The following is a 27,954-nucleotide window of genomic DNA, read 5'->3' as shown; positions in this document are numbered from 1 at the left end:
CGATGGCGCTCGAGCTGGCACGGACGCGCCCTGCTATACAGTTTTGGATGGAAGTGATTATTTGTGTTTCATGTTCGATAACCACTGACAATTGTCAAAAAATGCAAATGTGCGGTAAACGGCTAAGTGAGTATTATTGCAATTCCATTTTTGTTAGAACAAAGCACTCCTGGGGGTCTTTCAGCAGGAATTAAGGCGTAATTGCTGGCTGTTTCTTGATTTTTCCTCATTGTGGTAGTGCCGCCCTTCCAAAGGCACCATAACATGTTTCGTTTCAGTTCTGCATCTACACTGTTTTTTGGTCGTTCAACTGGTAGCGGATTATTGGTTACAAGAGCACAGTATTGCCGTGCATCACCCGACCCTTGCATGGGCGCGGAGGGATGACTTGATATTGACCCGTTCAACGAAAGTTCATGAAAAGTGAAGTTGAGCCGGCCTATAATGGTGCATATCTAGCATACCAGCGCCGTTCTTCGCAAATTTCAGGAAGGCAAATAGCGAGAAGAGGCCGGCGTCGGTGTACCGTTCAGAGTAGTCGAACAGTGCGATGATCGAGACTGTCTGTATCTTGACGTAACCGACCCAACTTAAAAAAACGCGCAGTCGTAATAGCTTAGGCGTAAAGCCCAACATCCTAGCCGGCCAGCAACTTTTGTACAAGAAAGGAAGCCAACAGAGACAATGGTGGTCGGTGATAACCTGATTACGTCGACCGTATAAATACAAGCGCAATATTGCACTTTGATGTAGTTGGTTTATTGGTTCATTAAGGTTCAACGTCCCAAAGCGACTCAGGCTATGCGGGACGCCGTAGTGAAGGGCTCCGGAAGTTTCGACCACCTGGGGTTCTTTAACGTGCACTGACATCGCACGGTACACGGGCCTCTAGAATTTCGCCTCCATCGAAATTCGACCACGGTGGCCGGGATCGAATCCGAGTCTTTCGGGCCAGCAGCCGAGGGCCTTAACCACTGAGCCACCGCGGCGGGGTGCTCCAATATAGTGAGGATCCGAGTGGCGTAGGCGCACTACATGCTCGTGCCTATATCACGAAAGGGAGAGGGCAGATGTTCTATGACCACTGGCGTCCCTACGGAGTACTGTGTGGGGCTGCCTCGTCTAAGTATAACGAGAATGGCATGGTCGTAAGGAGGTCGGCAAAGCATTTAACGAATCGAGAGCACTACGAGCACAAACCCAGGAGGCCCGAGAAGTCGCTGTAGGAATGATGCACAGACAAGTTGTTCACGCGTGCATAAGGAGAGCACAAGTGGCGTGGAGGATATTGCCCAAAATTGTGATACGACCACACGTGACAAAGAATTCGGACAAGTTCAGATGCGCGCCTGCACCACGCAAGAGTGAACTATTCTTCTAAAGGTCACCAGGTCAGCACTGTGAGAAGAAAAGGCAGGTGAGAACTCAATGTCGTCGTCCAAATAGCAGAGGCACGTGGACCAGTTCAAACACTGACAAAGGGCGTCCATCATTCGTTTGAAAGTCGCCTATACGCATCAAGTAAGTCGAAAGGCGTAAATTTATATTCGTACAAGTCATAAGGTCCCACGAGAGCAATGTACTGGCTGGCGGAATCATCCACTTCAATTAGCCAATAGCCACAGCGAAGGTCGATAGAGGTGAAGTATTCCGCCCAGTTATGGAAATCGAGACCGCCATCAATGCTTGGCAGCGGGTAAATGTTCTTCGTAGTGGTGTTACTCCGGTGGCTATAAGTGACGAAGAAACACAATAAATCATTCTTTTTCTTCTATACGATGACTGGCCATGCCCAGCGGCTGTGATATGGTTAACTGCTCTTAACTGGAATGCCCCCGCCCCCCCAATAATGCTGTCATCACGTGTCCATCTGTATTTTTAGATAGTGTAGCCACTTATATTTCACGGAAATGAGTTTGCTTTTTATTTTTGAATATTAGCCATGCCCTTATGTGATAGCCCCTTAAATGTATTTAAAATGAATAAAGTGATCTTGGTTTATTAGGGCTTAACGCCTCAAATCGACTCAGGCTATGAGGGAGGCGCCTTGCCGAAACGCACGGGACTCAAGTTGCAGTCGTAATTTGTCGGCACATCGCTCTCAACAAGCCCGATACCACGAGCGCTAGCATAGCTTCCGCGCCGAAGGAACGGGCAGCAAGCCGCAAGCTTCGTGGTGAACGCGCCTTGGATGTTCGCTGCGTTGTTCGCCGCTCACCGCGTGATTCCTGCGACCCCGCAAGGCCCCACCTCGCCCGAACGAGACGAGCGGGAGGCGCTCTCGTCGCGCGCTTTATGTTGGGGCAGTGCCGTAGATTGCGTAGAGGAGGGAATGGCTTTAATGGGCGCCGCCTGATGGCGCTACCTGCGCTCCAAGCGAAGAGGGTAAGTAGCGGAAACGTACTTTACTACTCGCTTCACTGCGACTTCTGTAATTTCTATGCTCATAATTACCCATACAAACCACAGTACGTCTCTAAAGCACCCTTCTAAGAGAACACCCTATTCACTAGACGCGCCTTTGCTCGTTCCAAACCACCGAGCTGGCGTGGCGGAGTGGTTAGCGTGCTCGTCTCGCTCTGCGGACATCCTGGTTCGATTCTCCAACTCGACCAATTTCATACCCAATTTTATTTATTAATGCCGCTGGGATTATGAGAGCATTAGCTATTATTCATCGCGTTTCTCAATTTCTTGGGGTCTGCTACCACCTCTCTTCGGCGTGAAATTTTCGAAGTCCGAGGAATTCAAGATGGCGGCCCCATATAAATCGATATGGCAACCCAATTGGCGATTTATTGGTGACGTAATTAGTGTATTGTATTAGTGATGTCACTGATTTTGTGACGTCCTAATTAACTAGTCACATGACTATGTCAATCTCTTTCAACTCACTAATAAGGCATCATAAAACTAATTACATATTTGGATTCCTCTATATGAGTACAGCAGGTAGACGCTAAAATTAACTAATAAAGTTAATATTTAGTTATGGTCATGCTTATATTTAATTGCGTGTAATTAACTAACCGATAACATAATGATCTAACTCATGGATATTCGTAACGAGCTCGATGACCAGTACACCGATATCGTTCGAATCAGGTTAATATTTACTTATGGTGAGGCTTAACATGGTATCCAAGTCGTCAGCACTGCGCAGCTCAAAATTTCATATCTCATGGCGACATTGCACCTATCGCCACGAGGTAAGGAAAAATGGCCCTCCATAGAGTCGAAAAACTTTTTCGGCCCAAACAGGTAAAAAATATCCGACCTCAAGGCAGTAGGCCACCGCTCGCTGTAAGGTATGAAAAAGTAGCCTAATCACGTGGCAGTACATGACATTGACAATAGATGGCGCTACCAAACAACAAACGCTCGTTACTAGAACGTGTCAAGACGGTGGCGGCATTTTTTCGCTCGCGGCCAACGCCGCCGCCGAGGACACCGGCTTTTCTGCGACGCTGGGCCCTTAACGCTATAGCGTTAAAATTCGGCCGAGATACTTGTGGAAATGGGGAAGCATTACTGTACCTTTGTGACCCACCAACACACACACATGCACGGATGAGACCACCCGGAATGCTGCAGAATGAACGGTTGCATCCCAATTTCAAGACTAAAAGCTCTTACTCTCCGAGCTGCAACATAGAAATTCATGAATGTTTCGCCAGGACCTCTAAATTGGAGGAGTGACCAGGCGTCACATCATTCGACTCGCCACAGCTGCGCCAGTCACCGCCGCCGCCGGGTCGAGTCTCGCCGCTCTCCTGACCACGTCACTCCTCTCCTAACCACGTGACGCGCAATATACAATCGCGACAGCTGCGCTCGCTCACAGTACTCACTCCGGCGCGCTCCGTGATGCCATGCAAGCCGGGCCTAATAGGAGAACGGTTCTGTACAGAAACCAGGCTGCGTCCGAACATGTATGACAGATTTAAACCAGTGCCAATTTCTTTATACGAATATTGCTTTTCACGAAATTAAATGACGCAGTAACTGTCTCATATCTTAAGTCGCTGGCTCGAAACCCTGTCGGAAGCCAGCCTCCAACTTGACTAGCACGTGTAAGCTACATGTAACGAGAAATCATTATGACACCACGCTAAGCACAGTACGGGAAACGGTTGCGTCACATTTTGGTAGGAACTTTGCCTGGAGAACTGGCACCACATTTAGGTCGGCCAAAGAACAAGTACATCATTGTCTGAAATGGCGGTGCTATTGTCACGCGGCCACTTGATGGCGTAAGCCTATTTTTCTTGCCATCACTCGGATATTTTGATCATTTGGGAGTGACCACAGTAATACATGTCACCGACTTTCGTTGAAATGCGACTAGTAGTGCTTTCGCTTAAAAAAGAATTGTGAGCGCACTTAGGACAGCTTACGCGCTGTGAAGACGAAATCATTAGTGTGTCATCGTGAGCGTTCGACCTCGACGCTGGTTACGCATTGAGAAATAAAAAGAAATAAAGATGCTCCTGCGAAAGCCCCCTCCACAAATGCGAAACCCACAAAGTTCCGAGTGAAACACAGGGACACTTTATCGGAATAACAGTCGCGAGCTAGCCTCAAATGTGAACAAGAGGCGTATGCTGTATGTTTTAGGTTTTTATGTTTATGGGTTTTTAACGTTCCAAAGTGACTCAGGCTATGAGGGATGCCGTAGTGGAGGGCTCAGGTATTTTCGAGCACCTTGGTTTTTTTTAACGTGCAGTGACACTGCCGAGTACACGGGCCTATAGCATGTCGCCTTCATCAAAGTGTAACCGCCGTGGCCGGGAGCGAACCCGCGTCTTTTGGGTCAGCACCCGAGAGGCATAGCCACTGAGCCACCGCGGGGGGCGTATAGTCTACACAACGGGAAATCGTATGACACCACCTGCAACGGTGTCGACGAATGTCTGATACGAATATCAGGGAGACTGCCGCCGCGTGGATGACCACTAGTGGTGTGCTCCCACTCTGCGCGTATTGCTCACGCATGTGGCGGCTGCATACTCGTTTTCAAGCGAAAGCATCGTTACGGGATCTCGTGCTGCGATCGCCGGGAGCCTAGTTTTGACCTTCAGCTGATTTAGAGATCAAACCATGAAAAAGAGAAGAAGAAACTGGATCAATATCCACGACTGGGAGTCGGGCCCACGGTTGCGCGAATAGGTCTTCTTTAAGGGCCGCTCAGCCAGACCACTAGGCTATCACCGCAGCCAACACGCCTCGTGTTAAACTGCAGATAATCAACGACGATACTAAACATTCTTGGTATGGCAAATATTTTATACTTCTAGAAGAATTAGGAGGAGGGGGGGGGGGTGGTAAGACCGCAGGACATTTTGAAGAAGACACCGAAAAATTTATGTATTTCATCTATCCTGCGCACGTTTCCCTCATTTGTCGCACTCAAGACTACACCACAGTTACTAAGGCGGCGAAAACAACTGCGGGAAAGCCCCTAACAGCGCGTCTGCGAAACCGCCGTGGACCACGCGAAACACGAGGGTCGAGCGCAGGTGATACAAAGTGCAGCAGGAAATTGCCAAGCAACAGTGTAGACACCATATTCTACACGCCAGCCGTAGCCAATGCGCAGTGCAAGATGGCTTGGTTTGGTTTATGGGGGTTTAACGTCCCAATTCGACTCGGGCTATGAGGGACGCTGTAGTGAAGGTCTCCAGAAATTTCGACCTTCTAGGTTTCTTTAACGTGCGCTGATGTCGCACAGCACATGGGCCTGTAGAATTTTGCCTCCACCGAAATTTGACCGCCACGCCCGGGATCGAATCCGCGTCTTTCGGTTCAGCAACCGAGCGCTATAACCCGTTCTTTTATATGGGCGCAAACTTTGCTGCGGAATTGCACCACGGAAAATATGTTGGCCCCCTAAGGGGTCTGTCATATGCATGGTACACTCATACTGAAAATGAATTTCACACAAATGGTTTCGCATTACCACACGTAAGTTGTTCGAAGTGCCTCCTTGAATTTGCTGCAATGATTTAAGATGAGAGGATGCTGTTTCTGACGTTTCAAGCGATGAGTGCAGGTCTAACTAGAAAACACAAAAAGCAAGTGTTCTGTAACCAAAAATGTTTGTGTGTTTCCATGCCTGAACAAATAGGTTTATGGCGTATATGTTTAGTTTCATATGTTCAAGGTCTCAAAGCGACTCAGGGTCTCTCACATCGTGAGTCTCATAAAAACCTAATTAGTCGGAATGTTGGATCACTGCTGTTTTGTTGGGGGTTATCGGTTGAAACCATCGGCGCGTTTCTACGATCGTGTTTGGAAGAATATAGACTTTTCTCATCAAAAATGAGCGACCCTCATCGGATGATTTTCTCATTAACTAATGTGATCAGGCATTTTAAAAAATTAATCGAGAAAATTCAAAATCTACTTAAGACTGCTGATATGCTGTGAAGGCGACAGCATCCCAACGAAAGGCGAAAATGATGCCCTTGAAGGTCAACAAATAATTTTTGCGCAGTTTCATTTCCGTCCTTTTTGTCGCTTGTCTCAGATCCATGGGACCATGCGAAGGCTACCAAGGTCGCTACAGATATATTTTACTCCTGCAAAGACGAAATAAAGACGCTCGACGTGACGCCAGCAATAATAAAGGTAAGTGTCATACAGTATTTGCACAGAGAGGATTACATGAATGTCAAATAAGGGCAACACAAAGCGACGAGAGGAGGTAAAGCAAGAACATTTTTTGGCATACCACTGTTCTCCTTATATCATAAACCAGCGAACTGTAAACAAGTTTTCTGGAGAAATCCACTGGTCAGGGGGCCACAAACTTTGGCAATCATGTGGTCTGGTCTACTCATTGCTTTTCGTTCTGAAAGCTAGGAAAGAAAGTACTAAATAGCTAACTCGCTCATTTTTGCATGAAAATACAATATTGTCAGTTTGGAAGCTGCAGACAGTGCTAAAAGCTGCAGACTAAAGTATTTATAGGTATGCATTATATGTGCAGATTATTTTCCCTGACTAAAAGAAAGCCCATCCACAAGTCAACAGCTGCTGTCGCATATCTTTGTTTCGCATATCTTTTGCGCACACTGCGAAAGCAAAGCAGCGTCGAGGACAGCGCCCCGCAGATGAGTGGATTTTGTTCGAAACGGATGCATGGCATGGCATGGCGACGTGCGAGACTCTCTGCTGCGAGCCCGCGTTTAAAAAGTTGTGGGGAATTCTACGGAGCCTGCTGGGGAAGAAGAAAGGTGCGCCTCTGGTTCCGGAGATGTACCTGTGAGAGTAAGCAGTAGGGCTCAAGAACAAGGTAATTCGTACATTGTTTCTACGTAATTCCGAGACACCCACGACACCGCTGCCAACAATCACGAGTGACAACACCTAGATGGAACTAGACGAACCGTTGACACTAGGTGAACTGCTGGAAAGCCCAAGCGCACGCCAAACCAAAACGGGGCCCTGGACAAGATGCAGTACATAGCAGAAGCTCAAAAACTTTAGCGATGAAGCCCAAGATCAGTTCCTATAATAAACGAATCATGGTAGTCAAAACTGGTGCAAGATTCACTATCTTCTGCGCTCTCAGATCTACTTCATACCTAAACGAGGCAAAGAACACACGAAACCAGAAAATCTACGCCCATTAGCTTTAATGTCAACATTCTGCAGATTGATCGAAAGAATGATTAACATAAGAATTGAACATTACATCGAATACGCAAAACAAGGGCTACACTTGGATTAGGCTGTATTTCGGCGCAATATGGGCACACAAGATTGCTAATCAATCGTCAGTCCCGTAAACAGACACCAAATTGCTTTCTCGCTGTTGATGTGCTCAAACAATTGGACAACGTAAAACAAAACATCATCCTAGAAGGGTTGGCAGGTAACTGCCCAAGTCAAAACGCATAGAATTGGAGACGCAGCTTCTTGAAAAACAAGGCCAATTCTCTCTCATAGGAAGGCTTCGAGATGAAGGCTTAGAATCTATTACTTGGATAGAGGGGTGCCCCAGGGTTCCATTCTCGGTCGCATGCTATTCACCTTGGCCATGACCCGGGTAGAAGAACCGCTCGAATGAGACACCTCCACCCGCTTCACCATTTACGCAGATGTTATTGCTACATGAACTGAACCGCCGGATTACCAAAACGAAGAGATAATGCCTACTGAAGTGCAAGCGGCTATCATGAGCCTTACTGAGAACTCAGACACCTTGGGAGTACAGCTCCCACTAGAAAAGACGCAACTTAACAGCATAGACGAAAGGAATGCCAGCAACGCCAAAAAACAGATCATTCTGTACACTGGCGACCACGACATCACATCTACAAAAGGGCAAATCAAGATATTGGGGGCACAAATCTATAGCCGTAACAGTCCTCACAAATGGATTCGTACACTCAAGCGGAACTGCGCTCCGATGGTGCATATGCTCCCAAGAATATCGAACAAGTACGGTGGAGCACTCAAGGAAAAGGTGAAGTTGGGGTCGCAAGGCGGGTTGCAGAATCTGCACGACTTTGGGAGCTCAGAAGGACTTGTGGGAACTGCTGAATACAGATTGGCTGCAGGATGTGTGCAGCGGGACAAAGGATATTTTAGAAATTTCAGGGGTGCGACTGACACGTCGCAGTAGGCGTGTGACGAAAAGGGAGTCGGTGCGAATGAGAATGTGTGCCATAGGTAGCATGGGAACGGCGCCCACAGAGTAAAATGCCTCTTGAACCGCAAGCACCTCCGCACACAAGAAGGAAGGAGGTTCTAGGAGGCGAAACCTCGACTACAATTAAACGAAGCGGTTGGTTTGGCCATGCCAGTACCGTAACAAAACGGCCAGCACAGATATATCCTACCAGGATGCTCAATCCTACACGCGGAATTGCTGGCCACATGGGGAGCCGTCAACACTATTACCAACGCCACAGAGGAGATTGCGGAACGGAGAACTGAAAATAATTATCGAATCCTAAATGACTCATGCACAGCGATAGCAGAGTTCACAGCACCAACGACCGAGGACGCGGTGGCCAAAGTCATGTGGGAGAAATTGAAACGGGTGCGAGTCGTGGAATGACACATCCGAATTCAATGGTCACTGGGTCACACAGTCATGAACGGGGGAAACACAGCCATGCAAGCAGGCGCGCTTAATGATATGTACAACGCCCCATACCCCAATTGCCTGCCGAACCGGTACGCCAAATTCGTTACCAAAAATTGTGCAGTGGAGCTCCCCCGGACGAGCACTTATGCATTACGTACGCACAAAAAAAAACAGACAGCAGGCGTTGGTTATCGGAAGGAACACCAGCGCCAGTGACTGACACTATGGGACAGCTCACTCGGCCACAAGAAATCATAAACAAAGCTATTGCAAACGCAGCCTACACCGCGCACGTACTTCACAAGTTTTCTCTCCAGATATGACCCACCTATGTACAACCGACGCACCCACTGCCAAGAACACGGTAGAGTAGATCTACAACATTTTATATGGACATAACCATTTTTCTCACGAGCGTGACACAACATTCAGCAGATACCACCGACGGCATGGCCACCCTAGCAGTCCAGATACGATCAAGCACCGCAGCACAACGTGTCATCGCGGTATACGGTAGTGAGAGCGGCCTGCGTAGAACAGTGTAAGAGATGTCGACGGACTTACGACGCGCAGCTCTGAAGGCTTTGAAGACGACCCACTAGAAGTTGCCTCTGCACCTACGCCCTCATCCCTGCTCCTAATTCCGCAAAGCGGCATACTTCGAAAAAGAATTCATTCATTTCCTAAAAGCGTGTATTAAGGTGCCGAAGAAACACAAATATCACGTTGCAGATTTTGTATTTCGCGGCCTTGCTTTTGAAGCCTCAAAAAAGGTTTGTTATATATTACCTTCATTATTTTTCAACACGGCCTAAAACTTCCGAATAGACACGTGCTTCCCAAGGCTAATAATATTTAAAATCGAGCGAACTATTCATTACGAATTGAGCAACATAGCAGGACGAAAAAAATGCTGCATAGTTGGTTTCGCACGCATTGGGCGCTGTGTCTCTTATAAAGCGGACCTGAAGCACCTTCTCAGGATATTATATAAACTCGCTCAATCTCTCAATTGTGTTAAAATGAACACGTGAGCCAACTATTAAACTTCACCATGCAGCACAGAACCCACAACTACGCATGAAAGTTGGCGAGCCCTTTTAGGCGACTTTTTCATACACACGCTGTCCTCCGTTTCACTGTGCAGCGAATCTCTGTTAATCAATGGGTATTGGTTGGATTCTCGCAGACGGCACACGGCTGCTCCGGCGCTGCCTGTTTATGGCGTCTACCTCACTTGTCATCAACCTCGGCTCACGTGTGTCAGCACCTCTCGGTCAGGCTGAGGGGTAGCGCCAAAGGACGAATGCCGCCCTTTCAGGGTGGATGCAGAAACTGACAAGCGAAAGGCGCGAACACATTGAAATTTAAATGTCTTGAAAGTCACTTTTTGCAAAACGCATTAAAAAATTCTTGCTGGAGGATATTCATGAAGCGGCATGCTTCAGCATACCAGGCGTACTACACCTTGCTAAAAACCCTTTCAGAGCTCCTTTAGTGCAACAGCATTAGCAAGCCATCAAGACGAAAACTCTCTGGTGTCGTCGGTGTCTGTTTGAAACTTCCAGCTGCCAACCGTGATAGGTAGTGTTTAGGGGACTTCCCTCTCACAGTCTGCCGACCGTATCAACCACCCCTCCTCTCTATTTGTAGGGCAGAGGAGGGAGACGACGCAGGAAACTGAATTAAAATGAAAACAATTAAGAGCAAAATGACTCCAACATAAGTAGGCCTCCGCAGGAAGTAACCTTCCGAAGTATAATGAGAGCAAATCGGAGGCTTCCGGGAGCTCTGCCTTCCCGTGACGGGCAATATCGATCTAGAAGCTCTATCGGTGAGTGTATTTGAAGAACCCACCTGCCAGTCCAGCGGCGCACCACTTAACCACTGCGTCGGTAGTGGGGTGAGAACTCTCGCGGCCTATCTACGCAGTACATTCTGCGCAGTTGCGTAGTTGAACTTATATTCAGCATTTGAATACATTGGGGGAGTGAGAGACCATGAACACAGAATTGGAATAGATTTGCGAGTGGCATAAGAATGTTATCAAATGCGCTCCGCATCAATTGAAATTATAGTACGTAAAGTGGTGTACGTAGTCGACTTCGACTAAAACTCCTCACGCAGTAAATCTCCTTTCCAACCGCAATAATGGTGCTTTGAGTAACGAAAGCATATTTGGAATTCGAGGCGATAACAAGCGAAACACGCGCTTCCTTTGATAGTTATCATTTCGACAGCGGCTGTGCGCTGTGGATGGCGACCCTTACGGGGTATAAAAACGTCATCATGGCCTCATATCCTCCTGATATCGAAAAGAAGTTCCAACTTATTAATACTTGCCTACCAAGCAGTTCACCAAACCTTCGGCTCTCCATGCTTCGTTGAGGTAGCTGGAGGACAATATAAAGCATATTGTTGCAGTTTGCACCTGGTTTCTCTGTGCCTCTATCCGTAATCTGAAATAGGTGTTTCACGTAAGACTGCTAGCAATATTTAAGACTAGGCTCGCTATGTTGAAAAACAACTTTCTTCAGCATATATATTTTTCGTGGTCCTTTGCATCGGAATACAGCTGAAACATGCAAATTAGGATCCTGATTTATAAATGTCTAATAATTAGGTTTTACTTACTGCAGCTAGGTGACTGGTTTTTGGAGCTTTCTATTTCATAGTAGGTGATATTAATGCCATTTCTTTAGATTCTCAAAAACAGGACAAGGTCGCATGTGCAACACAGTGAATTCTGGGCCAGAATGCAGGCAAAATCAAAACCGCGAGGCCATTGAAGGCATGCAGAATGCCTACGAAGCTGGATGGATAGATTTCTAGCATTGCAGCAGTAGCCAGAATGGCACTTCTAAAGTCTAAAAATTGATATCAATTTCACTAGCCGTGAGCTAAAAAGCTTTAAAAAATTATGCGCCCAGTGGCAGCAGCTCGGCGGTTAATTATTACATTCTAATTGACCAGCCAATAACTAGCATGCACAACTGACGCACATTTTTCCTCAATAGCGGAGGAAAGAGCTTTTTTAAGTGAAAAAACGTATATTAAGTTGCTCAAATGTAATGAGAAACAATGCGTTTAAGGGGTCCATCTGAAATGCAAGATTAGTGGTGCTCCGATGAACTGCTTTCCTAGGAAAAAATTTTCTTCGCTCTTAGCTAACCTTTTTCCCTCGTCCCCTCTTTTCAGGAGGCCAGTCGTGCCTGTTTGGCAGTTAGGCTGTGCTACGCTTTCGTCAAAGAAACCCAAAACGTAAGGCTGCTCACGTTACACCAGAAACAAAATTAATTGCTTGCGGTTTATCATCACTAAGCACGAAACAGTGCACGAAAGCAGGTTTTCGCACGTAGGCACCACCGTAGGCACCACGTAGGCTTGCCTAGGTCCGTTGACCTAGGCAAGCGCTTAAGCGGTTTTTCTTTCCTCAAAATGAATGGAGTATACAACGTTGTAAACTCCAGTGAACGCAATAAACTCCAGCGGGCTACTGCGCCAGTGCCGCATTTCTGCCAAAATGTTTTCAACGCAAGTGGGAGAACTGGGCATCTCTCTGTCCGTTGCGCCACGTACCACAAAGCGTGATTTAGGTGTCCGCTGACGCAGGGGGACAGTTATGCGCGTTTCCTTTCCTTTCGTGACTCCAACGCACAGATGGAAGTTGATGAGGACGACAGCCTGCAATGCAAAGAGCGATAGTGTTGCAGCATAGTGGTGTCGAGCAGTGGCCACCGAAGCCGATATGTTCATGGCTCCGGGGGTTCGAAACCATGCCGCGGCAAAATTAATTCTCTTTCTGTAGGTATCTGAGAGGCTTCAGACAAACCGCGCCTTTTTCAATATTCTTACTGAAATACTGCTGTCGCACTTAAATTGTTGAAAAAAATAGTCCGTCTCATTTTGTGCTGACAAGACAATTAACTTCACTAGCTGAGTAGAACCGCGGCCCCCGTCGTAGAGCAGTCGGTCAGTCCCACCTGACGGCCATGATCTTATGCGCTTCGGTAACGCAGTCAGCCCGTTGGGTGAGCAGATCCTGAAGGCTTCGCTCCAAGATGCGTAATGCGATCTCCCACTGCTCCTCGGTAGTGCTTAAGCGGAAGGGGATGGTGGGGCAGATCCACGTGACTTGGGACAGAGTAGCGTTCCCACCGCATAATCTACAGTCGGGAGCGCTGACGGAGGGGAAGATATGGTAGGGAACTGCGGCGCATTTGCGAAGGCGTGCGTTTGAAGACAAACCTTTTCTTTTTCAGGATTACTAGCAATATAGTGCTTTCGCGCTAAAATTGTTCAACAAACAAGTCCGACTAAAGTTGTTCGCAAGAACTTTCATATGCCTGTGTTACCTGAGAATCAGCGAGGCCCACGCTGCAAAAATCATTCATGGGAATGGTTCAATACATTTCGAGAAAATCCGTTGCGAGAAAACAAAGGGCGCAGTAACTATCCAAATTTTAGGTGACAATCCAGATGATTTGAGAAAGAATTAATGAGGAGGGTATGAAAGAAGGGGAGAGAGAGAAGAGACCCAAAGAGGAGGGCTAAGGATTAATTTAAACCGCATGGGGTTATTTATCGAGCACTGAGAACGCGCAAGACACGAGCGCCTTTTTCATTTCTTACATAGATGGAACGAGGGCCATACGTAAGAAAATTAAGGAAAACGCAATAATTGGGCAGTGCACACAGGCTCCTGTAATACGCCGAAGTATTAGTGCATCGCGCCGGGTCACACACCGTCGGCGCTCATCCATGACGCCGCGGATCTGGACTGTTCTTCCCTCTAATCAAAGCTATTTTCATCGGCAAGGTGATGAAAATACATACACCGAATCCACATCATCAGCTAAACTGTGTCCACTGCTAGCAAAAGGACCCTCGAAAACTTCTGCCAACTGTGTGCTGCTTATTGGCGCCATCTCAACCGCCCTCATTACTTTCTGCCGCTCCCAGCTAGGCTTGCTCTCTTTGGCTTGCTCACTTAAGGCCACGAGGTATTTTGCCTTCTTATGACATCACCTACCAATCTGTGTTTATATTACTTCAATTTGGAGCTTACCAACTTGCCTCTACTTTTCTGAGTCAATCTGCTCTCTTCCAGTCTTTTAATATTGTCACGTAGCAGTTGGTACAGGTAGCGCCGCGTCCAGACGGCAGAGGAACGCCAACACCGAGATGATGCCAGCGCACACCGAGACGGCCAGGATGGAACGTCGAGCTTCGTCTTCTTCAGCAGCGAACCGCGTGGCGCACGAGCTGCGTGCCGAACAGCCGCCGAGCGGCTATTGTTGTAGACGCGGCATTACCCTCCCTCTCGGAAAGAGCATCGGCCCGATGCTTTAAGAAGAAAATAGGGAGAAAGAAACAAAAAAAAAACAGAGTAACGCACAGCACTGAGTCACTGAATGTCTCGCGAAAAATAGGGCTTCATCCGCACTACATGAACAATCTCTGGTCTCTGCTGACGGCGAGTAGTCCGGGAAGCCCCATCAGGGAGGACTTCATAGGTTACGTCGCTTAGCTGACGGAGAACTCGGTAGGGGCCGAAATACTGCTTGAGCAGTTTTTCGGAAAGGCCACGGCGTCGAATGGGGGTCCATACCCACACTTTGTCGTCCGGGGCGAACGTCATCAGTCTGTGGCGGCGGTTGTAACGTCGGGCGTCACGGTCTTGTTGGTTCAGGATGCGCACTCTTGCAAGTTGTCGAGCTTCTTCTGCGCGAAGCGTGAACTCCTCGGCGCCAACGTCGGGGTCGCGGCCATCATGGGGCAGCATTGCTTCCAACATTGTCGACACTTCGCGGCCGTTCAACAGACAGAAGGGCGTCCTCCGCGTGGTTTCCTGTTGAGCCGTGTTATACGCGAAAGTAATATATGGCAGGATATTGTCCCAAGATCGATGCTCAACGTCAACATACATGGACAGCATGTCGACGAGAGTTTTGTTGAGGCGCTCGGTCAGGCCATTCGTCTGGGGATGGTAGGCGGTTGTTTTCCTGTGAGTAGTGCCACTCAGCCGCATGAGGGATTCCAAGAGTTTGGCAGTGAAAGCGGTGCCTCTATCCGTGATAATTAGTGCTGGAGCGCCATGCCGGAGGACGATGCGTTCCACGAAAAATTTCGCAGCCTCGGCTGCTGTGCCGCGCTGGAGGGCCTTGGTTTCAGCGTAGCGCGTAAGGTAATCAGTAGCGACGATAATCCACCGGTTTCCCGAAGATGAAGTTGGAAAAGGGCCGAGAAGGTCCATGCCAACTTGCTCAAACGGGAGTCTGGGCACTTGAACGGGATGTAAAAGTCCAGCTGGCTTGACAGGGGGTGTTTTTCGTCGTTGACAATTACGGCACGTGCGCACATAGTGTCGTACAGTCGCCGCAAGCTTAGGCCAGTAATAGCTCTTTTTGATCCGAGCCAGAGTGCGGGCGTAGCCAAGGTGACCTGCGGTGGGCTCGTCGTGACACGCCTGCAAGATTTCTTCACGGAGATTCGCTGGAACGACGAGGAGGTAGTCGCTTCCGGTTGGAGAAAAGTTGGCTTTGTACAGCACGTTGTAGCGCAGACAAAAGGAGGACTGGGTTCTTGCGAAGGGCTGGGGAACCTCCTCGGTACGTGCTTCCAGGAAGTCGATGAGAGGTTTCAGCGCCGGGTCCTCACGTTGCTGACTGGAAATAGTCGCTGCGTCTACGGCTGCGATGAGAGGAAAGTCCGGTTCGTCGTCGTCGCGCGCAGCCTCGACTGGATATCTGGACAAGCAGTCCGCATCGTTGTGCTGGCGCCCTGATTTATAGACGATGGACATGTCAAACTCCTGAAGGCGTAAGCTCCAACGCGCAAGGCGGCCAGAGGGATCCCGTAAGTTCGTCAGCCAGCAAAGAGAGTGGTGGTCGGTTACAACTTGAAAATGTCGGCCGTACAGGTAAGGTCGAAATTTTGTCACAGCCCATACCACGGCAAGGCATTCTTTTTCGGTCGTGGAATAATTAGATTCGGCACGAGACAGAGTGCGGCTGGCGTATGCTATTACGCGCTCAGCGCCGTCCTGCCACTGGACGAGTACAGCACCGAGACCCACGTTGCTGGCATCTGTGTGGACGAGAGTCTCCGCACGAGAATCGAAATGACCAAGGACAGGCGTGGTTTGCAACCGTCGCCGTAATTCATCAAATGCCTGCTGCTGCTGTTCTGTCCACGTGAATGGGACGTCCTCTCTTGTAAGATGCGTCAACGGTGCAGCAAGTCGGGAAAAGTTGGCAATGAACCGCCGGTAATACGCGCAAAGGCCCAAAAAACGCCGGACCGTTTTCTTGTCCGAAGGAGTGGGAAAGTTGGCGACGGCAGCTGTTTTAGCAGGATCCGGCCGGACTCCACGATGGCTGACGACATGGCCCAGGAAAAGGAGCTCCTCATAACCAAAGTGGCATTTCTCGGGCTTCAACGTCAGGCCGGCAGATCGTATAGCCTGTAGCACGGTCAAGAGGCGCTGGAGGTGTTCTTCGAACGTTGGCGAAAATACAACAACGTCGTCCAGGTATACCAAGCACGTCTGCCATTTCAGGCCCGACAAAACAGCGTCCATCATTCTCTGAAATGTTGCTGGAGCTGAACACAAACCGAAAGGAAGGACCTTGAACTCATAAAGGCCATCCGGCGTCACGAACGCTGTCTCCTCGCGATCCCGCTCGTCAACTTCGATCTGCCAGTAACCACTTTTTAAGTCCAGCGAAGAAAAGTAGCGCGCGTGCCGCAACCGGTCAAGAGAGTCGTCAATGCGTGGTAACGGGTAGACGTCTTTCTTGGTAACCTGGTTAAGCTTCCGGTAGTCAACGCAAAATCGCAGACTACCATCCTTCTTCTTAACCAAAACCACAGGCGAAGCCCACGGGCTCCTCGACGGCTGAATAACACCATCCTGCAGCATCTCTTTGACTTGTTCAGCTATGGCTTCACGCTCCCGCAGTGAGACACGGTATGGGTTTTGCCGAATTGGTCGGGTACTGCAGTCCGTAATGATGCGGTGCTTAGCGAGAGGCGTCTGTTTGACTGCCGACGTAGACGAGAAACAGTCTTGGAACTGATGCAGTAGGCCGACTAGGCTCTCCCTATCGGCTGGGGGTAAGCCTGGGTTCACGTCGAGGATCAGCTGAGGTGTGCAAGAATTGGACGTTTCGCTCTGGAGGGCAAGGCAGTCGTTAATTTCGGCGATGCCCTCGAAGTATGCGACCGCAGTGCCTTTAGCGATGTGTTGCCGTTCGGTCCCGAAATTCGTTAGAAGGACATCTGCCAGGCCGTTCCGTAGCGTGACGATACCTCTGGCGATGCAGACCCCATGAGAGAGTACAAGCGCAGTGTTCTGTTCTGCTACGCCGTCAGCACTGCACAGGTCGTCACAAATGACGGTAACGAGGGCACAGGATCGCGGAGGGACGGTCACATCGGCGTCGATTATGCGCAGGGCCACTCTGCGTGGTTCGGTGTCGATTGGAATCGTTCCAGGGGTCGAAAATGTTACCAGACGATCAGGAAGGTTTATGATGGCACCATGCTCACGCAAGAAGTCCATTCCGAGGATCAGGTCTTTGCAGCAGTGCGGCAGAACAACAAAAGTGCCAACAAAAGCAGAATTGGCAATGGTGACTCGAGCAGTGCATCTTCCGACAGGCGTCATGAGGTGACCCCCAGCAGTACGAATTTGAGGTCCATCCCAGGCTGTCTTTACCTTGCTGAGGCGATCCGCGAGGTGCTTGCTTATGATCGAAAAGTCCGCGCCTGTATCGACTAAAGCAGTCACTGGGTGCCCGTCAACGTGAATGCGGAGGTCGGCGCTAACTGCATCGGTGTCAGGGAAACTCGGGTTCACAGAATCGTGCTGCGGCGGCATCGGGATCTCGGCATCGCGCTCCGGCGGCGTTCGGGGGTCTTCGTTATATCCGCTGTCAGCAACCTTCCCCCCTGAGGTCGCCGCTTTCAGTTTCCCCGGCGCGGGCTTGGAGACCGGCCCCGCAGTCCATCTGAGAAAGCCTGGCGGCTGGGCGACGTGACGCGTGCGGGAGACGGAGATCGGGGTCGGCGGTTAGAGGTGGTGTCATGGGCAGCAAGGTACTCCTCTATTTCGTGGGGTCGCTCACCGAAACGGGGACAAGGAGCGTCACGTGGGAAACCCCGGAGGCCGATTTCACGGTATGGGCAACGGCGATACAGGTGGCCGGCTTCCCCGCAATGGTAACAGAGCGGCTGCTGATCAGAAGTGCGCCAAACAGCCGCCTTCCGGGCCGGTGGACGCATGGCAGGTCCTCGCTGAGGCCGCTGGTAGAATGACGGTGGCGGAGCGGTTGGCGGCGGCGGGTGGTACGGCAAGCGTTGCACAGGTGGCAACTCGGAACGGAGAGCCGCGGCGTAGCTCATGGGGCGTGGCTCCGGCATGACTGGAGGAGGCGGTGAAAATGCTTGACGAATCTCGTCGCGCACAACCTCGGTAAGAGCCGCAGCCGTCGGGTCAGACGAGGCAAGGGTCAGTTTCTGCAGCTCTTCACGGACCACAGCGCGTATGAGCTCACGCAGCGACGCATTGTCGCTGGACACGCTGAAAGAAGCCGCACTGGCGCTTGGCTCTCCGCACAAGGAGTCATTTCGGCGGCAGCGTTGATGCAAGGCCCGCTCAATGGCGGTCGCCTCTTTGATGAAGTCGGCTACCGTCTGCGGGGGATTCCGGACCAAACCAGCGAAGAGTTGGTCCTTCACACCTTGCATCAGGTGGCGGAGCTTCGCGGATTCCGCCATATCTGGGTCAGCGCGCCGACAAAGACGGGTCACGTCCTCAGCGAACATGGCAACGGTCTCATTAGGCTTTTGGACGCGAGCGTCCAGGAGGCGCCGCGCACGATCCCGGCGGTCCGTGCTAGCAAAGGTGTCCCGGACCTGCTGGCGGAAGGTATCCCAGCTTTGGAGATCGGCCTCCCTGTTCTCGAACCAAATCTTGGCTCCGTCTTCGAGGGCGAAATACACGTTCCGCAGCTTCTGCGCAGGGCTCCATTGGTTGAAATCGGCAACCCGCTCAAACTGGTCAAGCCAGTCTTCAACGTCTTCGAAAGTGACGCCATGGAAGCTGGCTGGCACGTGGGGTTGCTGGAGCGTAAAATGTGAAGCGCTAGCCTGAGCCATGATGGTATGCCCACCAGGTCAATGAGTGCGTGCCTCTTTTGGGAGGAGACCAAACTCTGGGACCAGTCCCAGGAGGCGGCGGCTGCTGCGGTGAACGGGCGTGCAGACAAGGGGTAGCTGGTCGGGACTCGATGAGCGGCTGCCTGAAGAGGTGTTGGACATGGGACGTCGAGCCCGCACCTCCACCAGTGTCACGTAGCAGTTGGTACAGGTAGCGCCGCGTCCAGACGGCAGAGGAACGCCAACACCGAGATGATGCCAGCGCACACCGAGACGGCCAGGATGGAACGTCGAGCTTCGTCTTCTTCAGCAGCGAACCGCGTGGCGCACGAGCTGCGTGCCGAACAGCCGCCGAGCGGCTATTGTTGTAGACGCGGCAATATTGCCCCAACGCATTACTGGCGCCGCCTAGTAGTCGCGCTCAGGAGGCTGGCGCGCGCTCTTCTTCGCCCGTGAGCTCGCTCGCTAGTCGGTTAGCCGGCCGGGCTGTTTCCGCTGGCGCTTGGACGTTGTGGCAAATACAAACCTGCCTACCTGCTTCTGTGACATTTGGGTGGAGGTGCTGGGTACATCCCATGTCCGAAGAGCTTTTGGGAGCCTCCGAAGCCCAGCTACACACCATGGACACACCTCTGCACAAGGCCAGCCGCCGCTTGAGAGGCTTAGCTCCCGAGTGTGGTCCCCTTCTTTCCTTACCGCGAACCATGACGACTACAGAGGCAAGCCAGCCCGTTCACCTTCCAGTAAGTGCCCAGCCGCTGTTCTTCCATGCTCCGCGTATGCCCACGCCGTTCCATGGCGACAAATTTGAGGATGTTGAGGACTGGTTAACCAACTACGACCGGGTCGCTGCGTTTAATACGTGGGACGAGGAGCGAAAGTTGCGGAACATTTATTTTTCACTTGAAGACGCCGCCAAGATGTGGTTCGAAAACCACGAGGCTACCATCACCACCTGGCAAGATTGCCGGCAAAGCTGCTCAGCACATTCGGCAACGACGCAAGAAAAGAGATGGCTGAACTGGCTCTACAGTCCCGAGCGCAGCGGCCCAATGAGAGCGTCGCCATGTTTGTAGAAGAAATGACTCGGCTTTTCAACCGCGCAGATCCGTCCATGTCGGAGGCAAAGAAGGTGCGCCATCTTATGCGTGGCCTGTCGTCGTTCTGCTTGCGGGACGGCGTCCTTTACAAGAAAAACTACGCTTCCACAGACACTCAGTACCTGCTGGTGGTCCCAACGCCGCTGCGTCCCGACGTTTTGCAGGCATGCCACGACGAGCTTTCTGCCGGCCATCTCGGTTTCTCACGGACCTTGGCTCGCGTACGACAAAAATACTACTGGCCCAAGCTTGCTGCTATTGTCCAGCGCTATGTTAAGACGTGCCGTGATTGCCAACGTCGGAAGACGCCGCCTGTCAAGCCGGCCGGTCTGCTGCAGCCTATTGGTCCTCCTCGAGTACCCTTTCACCAAGTCGGTATGGATTTGCTCGGGCCGTTTCCTACGTCATCTTTGGGCAACCGCTACATTATAGTCGCCACTGATTACCTCACCCGTTATTGTGAAACCAAAGCTCTTCCCAGCGGCACTTCTACTGATATTGCGAACTTTTTCATCTTTAACCTAGTCCTCCGTCATGGTGCCCCTGCGGTCGTTTTAACTGACAGAGGTACTGCATTTACTTCAGCTCTCACCCAGGAAGTTATGCGGCTCAGTGGCACTTGTCATCGCAGAACAACAGCTCACCATCCTCAGACGAATGGCCTTACTGAGCGACTGAATAAGACCATCGCCGATATGCTTTCAATGTACGTCGACGAAGACCATAAGAACTGGGACCACGTACTACCGTATGCAACATTTGCGTATAATACCGCAGTCCAGGAAACGACCCGCTTCACCCCGTTTCGTTTGGTGTACGGTCGCGAAGCCGTTACCATGCTGGATGCAATGTTACTACCCGATGTCGCCCTTCCATCAGTTGCCGGCGCTGACCAATTCGTCCAGCACGCTGAGGCCGCCCGTCAGCTTGCTCGAACGAGACTCCGGACGCAGCAGGTTAAAGACGCTCAACGCTATAATCTTCGTCACAGGGAGGTAATTTACAACCCTGGCGATAAAGTCTGGGTGTGGGTTCCTGTTCGCCAGCGCGGTCGCTCCGAGAAGCTTCTGCGCCGCTACTTCGGCCCGTACGAAGTGCTGCGCAAACTCAGCGACGTCACCTACAAAGTGATTCCGCAAGGAACTGTTCGTACGTCCCGACGACAAACACAATCGGAAGTCGTACACGTTGCCAGGATGAAGCCCTTCCACGCCCGCTAGGTCAAGCCTACGGTTCTGCTTGACCTCGCCACGCCGCATCGGGACGATGTTTTTTCCACCGGGAGGGGCAATGCCGCAACGCATTACTGGCGCCGCCTAGTAGCCGCGCTCAGGAGGCTGGCGCGCGCTCTTCTTCGCCCGTGAGCTCGCTCGCTAGTCGGTTAGCCGGCCGGGCCGTTTCCGCTGGCGCTTGGACGTTGTGGCAAATACAAACCTGCCTACCTGCTTCTGTGACAATATTACACGCACCAATTTCCTCTCGATATCTTGTTTCGCTTGCCTCTAGAGCACCAACACGCGCAACCCGGGTTCCTTTTTTTTTAATTGGGAACACTTTCGTTACCTTCCAGGTTACCTCCCGAAAGATTGATGCTAAAAAGGTACAGTGATATACTTTCTTTTTGAGATATACAAGTAGTCTGCTATCAGGGACCAGGGAGTACCTGCCAAATGCACTCGCCCCCTCCTCTCATTCCGCTGACTGTTTTACTATTGAGGCTTGCGTCAGCGGCTGCTACATGCACTAAGCAATGTTTTCCCTAACATCTTTCAATGCTTCACTGCACATCGCACTCTTCTGCGTCTTTCCGATACATTTTAAGATTAAAGTGCATTTTTTCGTATTAATTTTGAACCAACTCATTTGATCTGCCTGTCTAGGTCCTTGACCTTGCTTTGAACATACTCCCATCGCGATAGGATGGGAGGAGAATCGGGGTCGAAGAGATAGGCGAAGTGTGAGAATAAGGAATGCGTCTGGAGTTGTCCGCACTAGGTGTCTTGGGTGTGTTTGAGCAGGGGTTGTGGTGGGGGTAAGTAGTGCGTGAAAGGCGCTGCTGTTGGATAATGGCATGAAGTCGAGACGTTCGAGGATACGCATCTTGAGGAGGCCATCCGCAGCCGCTCTAAAGCTCCGGTCCTGGGCAACCGCATTAGCCGACTCCTTTCCCGGGCTCAGTGCCCTCGTGTCCGGGTCCACTGGTGTTGATAAAGTGTGAGGGCAGGGTGGTGTGGGGAGTATTAGAGCGGATTAATGTAATCGCCTAGGAAATTTTACTCAATGCATCTGTACCTGAGCCGAAGGCAAGACGACAGTGATATTCTGCCTCAAGGATAGTAGACATTTTACACGTCAAGAAATAAGCAGTTACAAAACGCACGAGACGGCATAGGACGACGATACAGGCGCCACATGCAAGTTACTCAAATTCCAGGGTTCTGTATGTATAATCATACACATACTCAGCTCTGCTGAGGGCTTAGAGCGAATATAACTGGCGAGTCTAAAACCAGGGAGCTAAGCGCCGCTACAGCCGGTGTTACAGATGTACGAGGTCTGTTAGAAAAGTATCCGACTATTTTTTTTTGCGAACACCTGATCGCTATGAAACAAGCGCGCTTGCATCAGGCGACCTTGAACCTTCATGCGCATGCACGAATTTTTTCCTGCCTGCCGATAGCGTCAGTCGCTGGGCCGCAGCATTTGAGTGAGGCAGTGCGCAGTGCTCTCGTCGGTTTTTTATTGAGAGAAAAATGGTGGAGTGAAAGGAGCAGCGCTACTGCATCAAATTTTGCCATAAACTCGGCGACAGCCAAGTGGAAACCATTTGAATATTTCAGACGGCTTTCAGTGACGATGCTATGAGCAGCACACAGATTAAGCAGTGGTACAATTGATTTAAAGATGGCCGTACATTGGTGGAGAACGAGCCACGCTCCAATCGGCCATCAACATGCCAAAATGACCAGGTCATTGCCGAACTGAACGCTGTGGTGATGCGGGACTGTCGCGTGACTATCCGAGAAATTGAGCAAGAGGTGGACATGAGCAATTTCTCCGCACATTCCATTATCACCGAAGATTTGGCCATGGAGAGAGTTGCGGTGAAATTCGTGCCGAAGCTGCTCACGGTGGAGCAAAAGCAGCTTCGTGTTGAAGTCTCACAGGACATGCTGGATTCCGCAAACCGTGACCCCGACTTCATCAACATCATAATCACTGGTGACGAGTCTTGGGTGTGCAGGTACGACCCGGAAACCAGATCCCAGTCGTCACAGTGGAAGCATTCCACGTCACCAAGACTTAAGAAGGCCCGACAAGTGCGCAGCAATGTGAAAGGGATGCTGACTGCTTTCTTTGACACCCTCTGTGTGGCAGACCACGAGTACGCACTCCAGAGGGTCAAAAAATGACCAAAGAGTACTACAGGGATGTCCTCCGTTGCCTACGTGATGCTGTGCGGCGCAAGAACCCGGAGCTGAGCTCAACAGGATATTGGCGCACCAATCGCGACAATGCTCTTGCACATTCCTGGCACTCGATTCAGAATTGTTGGCGAAAAACCAGACTCCTGTAGTTCAACAGACTCCTTACTGTCCTGATATGGCCCCTGCGATTTCTGGCTGGTTCCCAAAATCAAAAGGCCATTGAAAGGAGCGCGATTTTAGACAAGGAAGAACATTATGGCTGCAGCGACAGCTGAGCTAAACTCCATTCCGAAAGGGGCCTTTTCGGAATACTTCCTACAATGGCAGCACCGCTGGGAAAAGTGTGTGGAGTCCCAAGTAGACTACTTTGAAGGTGACTAGGTTTGCAACGCTCCAGTTATGCAAGCTTTTTTTCTACGGTCAAAGGTCGGATACTTTTCTAACAGACCTCGTATAGTTGTGTGTGTTTCTACGAACGCTGTGGCATGGCTTTCGGATGAACAACACTGCCGTTGAACGCGTGAAACAAGGGAAGACTGCGCGCTGAAATGAAAGTCATGCCCAGAATTTCTGGTCCAGAAATTTGAACATTAAAATATAGTATTCTACTGATATTGGTACATTGAAATTAATGGTCAATGCTTCTGATGCATAGCAAAATCTTTCTTTTAAAAGATGTTCCATCGCTCGCATGGAGCATTTAAAACTGCCATTGAAAGCCTATAGGGTACGTGTTTGACGATAGCCTAAGCGTTGATAAAAACAAATCCACGCCTGCTCACGGGAACTGCGGATGTATTGATTGTTCGCGTGAAATTTTAAAACACATGAACAAATCGCCTTTATGAACTCGACAGTGATGAGAAATGCTACTGTCCAGAATTGTTCAGTGTGTAACGTTTACGAGAGCAAACGGTTCAATGCGCTTTAGCGCTCACTCAGTTTATAGACGAGATAAGGGCAAACTTTTCAACCCATGACAAAAAATAATTGACGTCAGATGAGCTCCGACTGGGGCTAGTAATTGTGGCATCCATTATTACCCAGTATTTTTCTGCAAAATAAACAGCAGTTGCAGTGTTCCGTCGGGTATGCGTGTCCTTCTTCAAATGCAGCTATCGCTTTCCAAGGCGTAAAAATTATTAACCTCCCTGCTGACCTTCAGAGACCGAGGCACGGCGGAATGCCAACGAAGTTTCCACACCCGAAACGACGAAATACTAACTTAATTTCTTCCATTTTTACAACGTTGACATGCTACAGGCAACAGGTGCTTTCCAAGATAAGATGATGGACTGTGCTGAAAAAGTGATACGCTCATGGGCAACTCTACATCCTGTGAGTATTGGCAGTGCTCTTTAAATGAGAAATATGTATTTATTCGGGCGGGTTAATAAGGTCACGTTAGGAGCAGATGTATTTTGCTGCCACTTTTCAGCACCAGGAGAAAGCAACAGATTTGTCCCAACCTCAGTTTTACCATCCTCTCCAGCGTGTTCAATCCCTTTGTGGCCCACTGCTGTGTGTCTGTTCGGCTCAAAGTTACCTCGTCACTCGTCGTTCAGCTGGTGGGTTTTTGTGTAGGTTTGTTCGCACGACGAGGAATATCGCGATTTTCATCAATAATTTACATGATCCTTTAAGCAGTGCTGCAAAATTAGTAGCAAGAGAGAAAAGATATGTACGGCGCTTCATCATGCCTAAGGTACCGGTGCGAACATAGATAGATGAGCATGCTATGTCGTTCTCAGCTGCTTCATGCCTTCCCTATTCGAAATTAAGAGACAATGTTTTCCGACGAGAAAGCGTACCAGCTTCCACTAACAGTATGCCTGTACCAGTGCTGGAAATTCTAATTAGGCAACCGGACGTCAAATTTCAGGTTGATGTAGTTCGCTCCATTCACTTCTTCCCGCATATTGATTATTTTTATTTCTTATATATTTATTATTTTAAAACGCTTTATTTCTTTTTATAAAGCAGGCTTTGGTGCCTGGGGTCAAAACTGTGCTACACGTTTGACGACTTCAGGATTGGCACTGATTCCGTCTCGTTTTATTCATGCAGAGCACTGTGAAGATGTATAAATTGGACGTCAACAAGTATATTCCAGCTATCAGAGTAAGTACGGTCAGAGTAGGAGACACGCGCTTTTTTGTATTTATAAGTGGTGGTGGTGGTTTTATTAGTGTTATGACTTTGGGGGAGCGGGGTTAACATCCCAAAGCGACTCAGGATATGAGAGACTTAGTAGTGTAATATCCGCAGCACTAGCATTACTTTGAACATGTTCGCTATTCCTCTACGATTGTTTCACTTGCTAAGGTATGTATGTCTGATACTACAGCAACAGAACGTCAGTTTCCTCTGAGAATTTTTAAAGCAGCCGTTCGACACTCACGTCATGCTACCTGGACCTTCATAAAACATAAAAGACGCATTGCTTGCAATAAAAGACTACTATTAGGCATATTTATCTCTTCACATTCTTTGGAACGGATCCCCGGAATCTGGGGAATAAAACTATGTGTTGTGTTAACTTTAATGACGAATACGAAACTGAGGCTATCATGAACTAAGTCCAAGGTATGGAGGAAAATTGTTTCCTGCGGAATGGAGGTTGTCCAAAAACTGAGTTCGTACTACTTGCAACGAACGAACAAACGAACCAGCTCGTGCCATCCTTGGCGACACGTCTCAGAGCAACCCTTCCCCTTAGCTGAAAGATCACAATCCCAAGAATGAGAAAGCTCTGCACCACAAAGAACTGCAACACTCCCGCCCCATAGTTGCTCCCTGTTCCCCACACCTTACTTGACGGGAATGTACTTAACATAGGATTATTTACTCATATATGCAAAACCCTCACCATCCAAGCTGTCACATAAGTAGTGCCTACGTTGAAAACACACATAGGTATTAAACATGCCTTCAACATTCGTTCATATCTACCCACTTATACAATTCAAGGGTTAGATGGGTCGCCAGTCCTGCTGATTTACACTCAAGAGTGCGGCTATTTTGGTGTCTTACATCACATGTAAGCTGCGGCTTCAACTCGTCACCGTGAAACAGCGACCCGCGTCTAGGTCACAAAATAATGTATTCTCTCTCTCCTTGCGCTTTAGCAAGCGTCTAAGGTAATATTTATGCTTTTGTGTGCGCGAGCACAAGACCAATCGTGCATTTATAGATAAGCAAGTACATCGGTATGTTGTGAATTTATCAGCCGTTAGGAAATAGTCGTCAACGTGGATGTGACTTGTATTTTGGAGGGTAAAAGAATGCTGCAGAAAAGCAAAACGTTCAGTTGGGCGAGTTGGTAGATATTCATGATGTGAACAGCGCGAACTACAAGGGACAAGAAAAGAAGGGACACAGGATGAGCGCTGTTTTCTATACAATGTTTGACCAAATGTGAAAGGTCATCACCAATGTTTAAGTTGTTCCTGTGCTCTTGTAGGCGCTTGTTAAGGCAACGCCCGGTCTGACCAATGTAACGCGCTCCACAGGAAAGGGGTACACTGTATACAACACATGTTTTACAGGCCACAAACTTATCCCTGTGCGCAACGCCACATCCTTCTTTTTTCTTCTTGGCCTCTTTCTTTCTTTCAGTCCCCGTCAAGCTCGAACAGATATGCCCTGCCATTGAAAGAAAGAAAGAGGCCAAGAAGAAAAAAGAAGGATGTGGCGTTGCGCACAGGGATAACTTTGTGGCCTGTAAAGCATGTGTTCTATACAGTGTACCCCTTTCCTGTGGAGCGCGTTACATTGGTCAGACCGGGCGTTGCCTTAACAAGCGCCTACAAGAGCACAGGAACAACTTAAACATTGGTGATGACCTTTCACATTTGGTCAAACATTGTCTAGAAAACAGCGCTCGTCCTGTGTCCCTTCTTTTCTTGTCCCTTGTAGTTCGCGCTGTCAACATCATGCAGAAAAGCAAGCTCTTGGCACCTGTGCAGTGACATTGCCGGTGAGATCATACCTTCATTCGTGACACGTACATAGATACTGCGCGTAGTCAGTTTCTCAGATGTTTTCTTTCAAATTCCAGCGCTGTCTGCGGCCTTTCTTACCAAATGATGTGCGCTATTCTCTGAAGGACAAGGACTTTGCCAAGTACGCCAAGGACTTTGTATCAGGCTGAAGATGGGGT

At 49.6% G+C, this 27,954-nt stretch overlaps 1 protein-coding gene across 1 annotated transcript; it reads left to right on the top strand.

Moving 5' to 3' along the window:
• The first annotated feature begins 2 nt into the window (after positions 1-2).
• LOC149362520 (uncharacterized) lies at positions 3-27,945 on the top strand. The gene is made up of 6 exons (XM_089568322.1): positions 3-126; positions 6,530-6,630; positions 12,299-12,361; positions 25,056-25,130; positions 25,860-25,913; positions 27,853-27,945. The coding sequence occupies exons 1-6, from the start codon at positions 3-5 to the stop codon at positions 27,943-27,945; spliced, it is 510 nt and encodes a 169-aa protein (XP_089424448.1).
• Positions 27,946-27,954: the final 9 nt, after the last annotated feature.

This window comes from Amblyomma mixtum, chromosome 2, assembly GCF_055824585.1.
Source record: "Amblyomma mixtum isolate Tamu chromosome 2, ASM5582458v1, whole genome shotgun sequence".
Taxonomy (NCBI): Eukaryota; Metazoa; Arthropoda; class Arachnida; order Ixodida; family Ixodidae; genus Amblyomma; species Amblyomma mixtum.
The sequence above is the reverse complement of the archived record's forward strand: the minus strand, read 5'-3'. Positions and strand labels throughout refer to the sequence as shown.